This window comes from Varanus komodoensis, unplaced genomic scaffold (genome assembly GCF_004798865.1).
Source record: "Varanus komodoensis strain SLA01 unplaced genomic scaffold, ASM479886v1 scaffold8, whole genome shotgun sequence".
Lineage (NCBI taxonomy): Eukaryota > Metazoa > Chordata > Lepidosauria > Squamata > Varanidae > Varanus > Varanus komodoensis.
In genome coordinates, this window is record NW_025336481.1 from 20,820,644 (window position 1) to 20,829,312 (window position 8,669).

General features: G+C 40.5%; 1 protein-coding gene across 1 annotated transcript; it reads right to left on the minus strand.

Moving 5' to 3' along the window:
- On the minus strand, positions 1–7,013 carry WBP11 (WW domain binding protein 11). The gene is made up of 7 exons (XM_044455557.1): positions 6,826–7,013; positions 5,177–5,376; positions 4,717–4,911; positions 3,791–3,892; positions 1,981–2,301; positions 1,342–1,524; positions 1–986 (listed from the first exon to the last, which is right to left on the minus strand). Exons 1-7 carry the CDS (start codon positions 6,915–6,917, stop codon positions 568–570), a joined length of 1,512 nt encoding a protein of 503 aa, XP_044311492.1. The 5' UTR covers positions 6,918–7,013; the 3' UTR covers positions 1–567.
- Between the last annotated feature and the right edge of the window lie 1,656 nt (positions 7,014–8,669).

An 8,669-nucleotide genomic window follows, 5' to 3' on the forward strand; every position in this document is an offset into this window, starting at 1 on the left:
TGTTATAATACATCAAATATTTATTCTCTTTCATGTAACAATGATATTTCTTGTTAGCAAAAAGCCACTGAAGTGATTGCAGGATACACTGGGTGGGTGCAAAAAGTTTACATGCCATATATGCAAATAGCAGCCTGCCCACCTCTATGACTATGTAAACCAGTTAGTCTCACCCAACTCAAAATAGCATTACAAAATATTTACAGAAAGCCACCAAAACAGAGCCTAAAAACCTGATGATCAGGTATATGTATAGGAGATAATTTACCAGGACATTCTGGTTTCTCAAAAATGTTCCTTCCCTTAACAAAAAAATAAGACAACAGGTTTTCCATGGGAGCACAGACAAATGAACTTTTCATTAAAAGGTGGGTAGGTGATTATGCCCCTCTTCCAAGTCTACAGTGGACTTTCCAAGTCGGATCATGTGTTAACTGGGATGGGGGACTATTCCTTGCCTGAAAGGAAGCCCTTCAACTGGATGCCAGTATAACATGGAATCCCTACCCCTAATACAGTAGTCTGATCTCATTGCAAAGGACGTAAAGGTTAACTGGGAATAGATTATCACAGCAGTCCCTCCATTTCCTTCATGAAAGCTTCATACACATCATCCTTGGTCTGCACAGATACAGGGGCAGAAGAGCCGGCCTTTGGTGTTGCTTTGGATATCTGAACAGAAGGCTCATCGTCAGGTTTCCTCTGGGTGGAAGCTGTTGTCCCCTTGTTCTCTCGGCGAACCCGCAGGGCTGTGGGCACAAAGCGGGTGATCTCAGCCTTGGGGTTGGTGATCTGTGGCTTGGCACTGATTGTAGCTGTGGCTTTCTTCTCAATGGTGGCTGTGCTGGTATCATCTGCTTTGGGACGCTGGATCAAACTGGGAGGAGCACTGAGTACGCCAGGATTTGGAATGGGAGCTGGTGGGAATAACCCAGGTGGAGGCACCAATGGAGGGCGCAGCATGCCTGGTCGAGGAGGAGGGATACCTGCAGGAAGGAAAAAGTTAGCTATCTGACTGTTAAGAGAAAGTCTGAGGCACAAGATCGACAAGTTACAGCAATACAATGGATTGGCTTAAAAAAGCCCCCACTTTGCATAAGCTGAATGCACACACATTTTGTCTGCATGAAATTCCAAGAGATGTTTTGATACTATATAAAACTTCCAGTGCTGTGTCTTACTGGACCAACTTCAAGAGTTATGCTTTGATTCCAAACAAAAGGGGCAATAAGAATACCACCTTCTGTTTCATGTTAGAACTGTTAAACTAATTGAAGGCCTTTCATCTTTAGCTTATTATTGAAAAAGGAAGGCCATCCCACTTCTAACTTACAACATTACCTGGAGGGGCTGGAGGTGGTAGACGAGGTGGGGGTCCCCTTGGAGGAGGACCAGGTGGAAGACCTGGAGGTGGCCCAGGTGGAGGACCAGGAGGACGGCCAGGGGGAGGTCCAGGTGGCAAAAGTCGTGGTAAAGGTCCACGCAGTCCAGGCAATCCAGGTGGCCTAAGAAATGGAGGAGCCCCTGGAAACATTTACACAACATCTTAGTTTATTTCTGAAAATGACAGATTCTTCAACACCCTCTGCCAATTATGGTATCTCGTTTCTCAGCACTCTGTTTAAAAATGTTCCCAAAAATATCTTTAGGACATTCCAACAGCCTGTAAAACTAGTGCCTACGTTCTAATCAAAATACCTTGCTTTCTTTTTTGAAGCTCTCTCACATTTAAAAATGCTAAAACATGTACAGAACAGCCAGCTGGCCAAGCATTGGTTCCCCACATTCCCTTTCCATTGCCAATATTTCTAGTGGGCTTAACAGTAAAAACTGGATTACACCTCAGGCAAAAGGCAGCATAGCCTGTATAGCCTCTGCATAGCAAGGAAGGGAAGCCCCCACTACTTGATGTGTTGAGTAAGACTATCTACTGGCAGGACCCCAAAACAAAGCAATATTTATGGACACTTAAGTGCTCACCTGGAGGTGGACCAGGAGGAAGACCAGTAGGTGGTCCTGGAGGCCTCAAGGGTGGTGCAGGAGGTGGCCCAAGTGGGGGCGGCCCAGGCATGGGAGGAGCCTGCATCTGAGTTGGAGGGACAGGCTGAGGGGGTGGCTGCTGCTGCTGTGGCGGCGGCGGCTGTGCTGCTTGAGAGGGTGTTGCTGACACAGTCTCTATATGGGACTCTTCTGTGCTTTGCTGCTGTGGGGTGTCCTCCGCTTCCGAGTCATCTTCATCTTCATCATCATCATCTTCAGAATATTCTTCTATCTCTTTGCCGCCCTCAGGAATTTCCTGACCTGCAGCAAAAGATTGCAGGCTCTACTTTTATTACAATCCAAGACATGCAGATTATACGTTGCAGTCTAACAACAGAGCAGAACAAAATAAAGCCTTAGGAAATCAAGAAAAGTTATCCCACAATTGGGAAAATTACCTTGAAGATTACAAAAAGGATCAGAGAGCACAGGAGAATTAGATAAACTGAAAGAGTGGATTATTCAGAGAATTCACTGCTCAAGCCTCTTAAGGCATTTCACTCACTTAATCTGTTCTCTAAGTTATTTCAAGTTTTATTACAATATTTAAAATTGATATAATGCAGAGAGAATATTTGCATTGGTTGGTATAATTTGCTTATTGTTTTTTTCTTTTATAGTCTAGTATAATAAAAATATGAACAAATTAAGAGGAACTAAAGTAAGACAGTTCATTTGTCAGCTCTTCAGCTATTAGGTTTTTAAAAATTAAGCAGTATAACAAGACAGCCCACTATGATTTGTCTCTCACTAAAAACATCAAAATAAAAGAGGAAACTGTGCTAACCAAATATCTACAGACAACACTTCTTTAGACTCTTCATTTGGGAGGGCTTGAGAGAGACAGAGCTCTCAGGATGAAGAAAAAAAAATTCAGGATGAAACCCACCCTAGTAATTTGTGATAGGAAGACATGTACTAAAAACCTTTTAAGATGTCAGACACACACACTGAGAAATAGGACATAGCTGGTAGACATACACTGATCTTTTGGAACATCCATGAGTTCATGTTATTAGACAAGTCATCCAAGCAAAAGCATTGGTACTATTTCACAAAACCCATTAAGTCTACCCTCTCAAAGTATACAGGTAATTATCAACTATGAAAATTTGTCAGAGCATTTTTTAATATCAGATTTAACTGCTCTTGAAAACAATCTCAACACCTGCATGTATAATTGCATAATATTGTGCAGTTTTAAAAATGAAACATACTTGGATTTTCATGAATCAATTGCATCTACTCGGCAAATACCTTAAGATTATAATCAAGTTTATGGTTAATCTTTAAAACACTGGTCAAAACCAGCTTGTGAATTCAACAGTGTGCTTCTAACAGCGTACCTACTGCAGTTCTTGCTCCACAATGATACTCAGCTTTATTATTTTGTGGACAATGGTAACAGCAGATTGTGGTCTGTGGATGGATTAACAAAAGTTCCTAGAAAACACATCCACACAAACATCCTCATGACCAGGCTGGGAAAAAGAAGGAACATCTTTCCATCATCAAGGCTTGTTGACCTCCAAATTCCTGAGTTCACATCTACAGCATGCAAGCTACTAGATACAAGTCACTGCTTTATCATAAACAGCTAACAGCTTCATGCCAGCTTCTGTTTATATACTAGATCCTTAATGCAAATTCTTAAGTATAGTTTAGGCAAACCAACTTCTATAGCTGGCAACAAAGAATGGAGGGGTGGGAGGGAATACAGAAAAGTAAAGAAAAATTAAGGCTTCTTTACCAGCCATCCGCAACATCATGGCCTGAAGTGGAGTGAGCTCCTTCATGTTCTTTTTCTTCTTTCGCAATTTTCCAGGTATGTCGGCAAACCGCACACTATGACCTGCAGGTGCATGTGATAGAGGATTAGTGTTCCTACCAACAATTACCATCTTAATCAGTTTTAATGTTTGGCATGCTTTAACAGTGTCTAATCTCACAAAAGCCGAGAAGGTCAACTTTGCAATTCATGTATAGAATAGCTACTCACTTCCAAGGCTAAAAAGAGAGCTTCAAGCATGAAACCAGTATCATTTACTAGATTTTACTTTATGGAAAGTCATTAAAAGGAATGTTATCAAGGAATAACATTATCACCATTCTCCCAACATAATAACCCAACAGTATTATTATTAACATCTTTTATGAAGCTCCCAACATATTCTAGGCACTGGCTCTGATTTCAGGGTTACAATCTACAAAACAAAAAAGGGATACAGAGGAAAGAAAACAGCAGATTTCTATATCAATGCTCATATAAAGTTATTTTTTTCCTATAATGTCCAGCTGGAATGGCCAAAAGTTCTGGGGAAGGGGACAAACTATAGTTTGTCCTAGACAAGCCAACAAAGCAGCTGATCCTTTGATGAAGCCTGGAGGACAACATATTCAACTACATGCCACTGCACTTGTAAAGGATAAATTTGCAAAATAAAATGACAGGATATGTAAACGCAGAAAAAGAGGGTTTGTACTATTCCACAAGCCTTACAGAAAGATGCTAAAAAGCATTCTATGAAAAGAGATTAAAGAGTATACCAGATGTGGACAAAGAAGATTTGCATTAACGCTTGTCCTTCTGACTGAAAGACAGGGCATTTAGCCAGAAGTTCAGTCATCAAGGTGAAATACTGCTACTCTCCAACTGCACTTTCCTAAGACACTTGCCTGATTTTTTGTCTTCACCACCCTCTCTTTCAGCATTGTCATCATGATGCATGAACTCATCCCCTTCACTGTCTGCATCACTCCTGTCACTGTCACTGTCATCAGTAGTGTCATCATGCTTGTCTTGATCCATATCCTCAGGATACCCTTCATCTTCACTGGTACTTGAGGCTTCTTCATCATGTCCTCGTGGACCTGCAAAGTGCAGACATGGAGCCCCCCACCCATAGAAATCAATGCTTAATGTGTTTTGCCTGTAAGGTTTTTTTTAGCAGTCCAGTTCAAGAAGGATGGGGGAGAAGAGGACAACCAACATTTCAAGTCTACCATTTTGTCACATATGTACCACAGTACCAATGTCATTATACGGATATTACAGAAGCTAAGGCAGGCAGTTAGAAAATATCAGAAAATATTTTAGCTACTAAAAAATTAGTTGGTGGAACAGAAACCCTTTTACCTGTCTCTGGACTATAAGACACCTCCTCCTCTCTTCTTCGAGGGGCCATTTCTAGGGAGAATCCTACTTTACGAGCATACATCTGCAAGACCTGAGGTGGAGGTGGTCCTGGTGGAGGTCCAGGAGGCTTCCTGCCTGGAGGTAAGCGAGGAACACCATGCCCAGGAGGTGGAAGTACAGAAACAGGCCGGACAGGAGGTCTAGAAATAAGTTTGGGAAAAGTACATAGTTAAGGATCTTAAAATTCTGAGTTGGAATTTTCTCCCTGCATGCCACAAGGCATCAAGTCTTTAGTATGATGAAGAATCTTCATTTTCAAACCAGGAACTGTGGTTTACATTTATTGGAGCAAGCTGGAGCCAAGATTACTATAGTTGCTTCAAGCATTGATTTAAGATGGCTTGAAACTAAAATTAATAGTATCCATCATCTGCCTTTAGATGTAACAACTAACTGTGGCTAGTCAAAAACAGAAGCACATACTTCTGACCTCTTCACATCTACATGGAAGGTAAGATGAAGCACTTGAGTTCAAGTCTCAGATATACAATACTAAACTATGCTTCAATATTACATGCAAACACAGCCAAATAGTTAAGATGGCTTCAAAAAAATCAACAGATTAGACCACTCTTTCCCAGACCTAGCCCTTCAAATCAAAGCTAAATTACAACCATCTATGTTTTTATGCTTGAGAATCAAAACTTTCACACAATAAGATCCAGTTCAAAACATTCAGCAGAAACAATGGAAGTTATTTATGAACACTTCAGAGGAAAAAGGGGATTTAGGATAATGTTTACAAGGGAAAGGAAAAGGTGTGATGAAAACTAAATCTCACAGAAAGAAAACATTATCACAGAAACATTTCATGCTTTTAATCTTTCACAAGGAGGCCATAAGCAATTCTTTTAGACATAGCAATACTCTACACAAGGGCAATCTGTTTGAGAGTCTCTTGCTGTGTACCAACCAAACTGCATGAACAATTTTCAGCAGCCCCTACATGTGTAACATAAGCACAGGCCAAATAAAATGTAGAAGATAAAAGACAACAGTACTGCTTACCAATCCCAACTCCAACCCGTAGAGTTTGCACCAGGAAAGGAAAGTAGCAATATGGAAAAGGAGCTGCAGATACTGTGCAGGCTAGGATCATGTCTCATTGCTAGTCTGCTCCAGAGAGCTAGAAGCTTATGCGGCACTGGCTAGGCTTCCACCCCAGTTTCTGGCTCCTTAAGTCCAGGGAAAATTATTCAAATTGTCTCCCCTTCAGGAGAGCAGTTAAGTGTTCCCCCTCCTTCTAGCAATGAAACAGTTCACGTAAGATCATTTCAATTCAACTGATATACCTCTGTCACTACTTACTCCCCAAATTTCATCTGCAGCTAAATCAACACTTTCCTACACCAAGAAGCATCTCACATGATGCTACAGTCCATTTCTGATGGCTTACTCTACAGTCTGACCAGCACCATCCCACTGTATGAACAAGTAGTCAGCAAACAAAAATACATGCGATACATTAAGGTTAAAATTCAAGTAAAATAACAACTTCATCCCATTTAAAAAATCAGAATTTTAATGTACAATTCCAATTCATACACCCCAAACCCATGAAGAATGTTTGTAATGTACTCTTTTCTTACCCATAGGCTGATGTCTTTTTAAGAATAGAAGGAGGCTGGGCTCCAGGCAGAGGAATATCCTGAATCAGGATGTTTGAAGGAGCATGAGGCATATCGGGCAGGGGGATACTCTCCACTTCAACATGCTGGGCATTCTGCAAAGATTAAAATGCCCCTTTGGTTAATCTTCAAGGGTTGCAATGTGCATTTGTTTCACTATGAGGCATATGTAAGTTAGTTGACTACTTTAAATACCATACTCCTATTAATTTGGGCCAAACTGATCCAGAAAGTTATTATAATATCAAACAAAAGCAGTAAGAGGAAGAGTTTTCAAAAGCCTCTTTTTCCTACATCCAGTGAGAAAGGAAGTGTATCTAGTTTAAGCTAAAACATAATTTAAGCTAGTATTATTTTCTACTGAAGATCTAATTTCAGAGGCATGACTGAAAAAGAATAATGCTGCATTCAACAGGAACCTACAAATTAATGCAATATATTTAGAAACTTAAAAGTATTTCAGTATCCAAATGTCTACTATGAAGTGCTAAAAAGGAGATTATACACAAGCTGAAAAAAGTGCAACTACCAAAAAGCTAAGATGGCATGGCAGTTTACGCAAAGTCCTCAACAAAGTGTCCCATGACTTCTTGATCAGCAAACTAGCAAAGGGGGGGGGGCTAGATAGTGCAACTATTAAGTGGATCCACAATTGGCTGCAAAATCAGACTCAAAGAATCTATCAATGGTACATTCTCAAACTGGGGAGAGGTGACAAGTAGAGTGCTGCAGGGCTCTTTCCTGGAGTATTCTTCAACGTTTTTATTAATGATTTATATGAGGAACTACAAGGACAGATAATAAAATTTTCAGATGACACAAAACTGAGTGGCAAATACCCTGGAAGATAAAATACAAGGTGATCTCAATTGGTTAGAATGCTGGGCAGAGAAGAACAAAATGAAAGTCAGTAGGGACAAATGCCAAGTTCTCCACTTAGGAATAAGAAACCAAATGTATCACTACAAAATAGGGAATACCTTGCTCGACAGATCTTGGGGTTGCTGTAGATCACAAGCTAAATATGAACCAACAATGTGATGCAGCTGCAAAAAGGGCAATACTATTTTGGGCTGCATTAACAAAAGTGTCACTTCCAAAACATGTGAAGTACTAGTTCTCCTATACTCAGCACTAGTCATTCCTCACCTGGAGTCCTGTATCCAGTTCTGGACATGTACATTTTTAAAAGATGCAGAAAAACTAGAAAGGGTACAGAGGAGGGCAGCAAGGATGATTCAGGGACTGAAGGCAAAGCTGTATCAGGAATGATGGGGAGAACTAGGCATGATCAGCCTCAAGAAGTGAAGACGGAGCACTCTATGATAGCACTCTACAAGTACCTAAAATGCTGTCACAAAGAAGAAGGAAAGATCTCTTCTCATCCATTCCAGAGTACAGGACACAGAATAACAGAATTAAGTTAAAAGAAACCAGATTTAGCCAGAAGAATTTAATCAGAAGAATTTCCTCACTGTCAGAGCAGTACAACAATGGAACCCGGGGAGGTTGTGAGCTCTCCTTCACTAGAGACATTCAAAAAGCATCTGGCCAGTCATCTGAATGGGATGATGGAACTTAAGTGTCCTGCAAGAGCAGGAGGCTGGACCTGATGGCCCTTTCCAACTCTGCTATTCTATGATCTCTCTTTCCAGAACTGTCTCCTGCAGTGATCTGATTATACACTTTCACTAACACAACAGCACAGAAGACATAGGACATGAATATTGTTTACTTCATTTGCTTCTTTAACAAAAAAGATGTAGACTGAAAGCACTGTAAACATATATAAATAGCATTTATTT

What these genes read in the sequence shown, in the direction of transcription:
- WBP11 (XM_044455557.1), bottom strand. Translation starts at nt 6,917, where the DNA reads ATGCCTCATGCTCCTTCAAACATCCTGATTCAGGATATTCCTCTGCCT. An exon ending in TCCTCCTGGTCCACCTCCAG is followed by an intron (nt 1,525 to 1,980) that starts GTGAGCACTTAA and finishes AAATGTTTCCAG; the next exon opens with GGGCTCCTCCATTTCTTAGG. An exon ending in ACCACCTCCAGCCCCTCCAG is followed by an intron (nt 987 to 1,341) that starts GTAATGTTGTAA and finishes TCCTTCCTGCAG; the next exon opens with GTATCCCTCCTCCTCGACCA.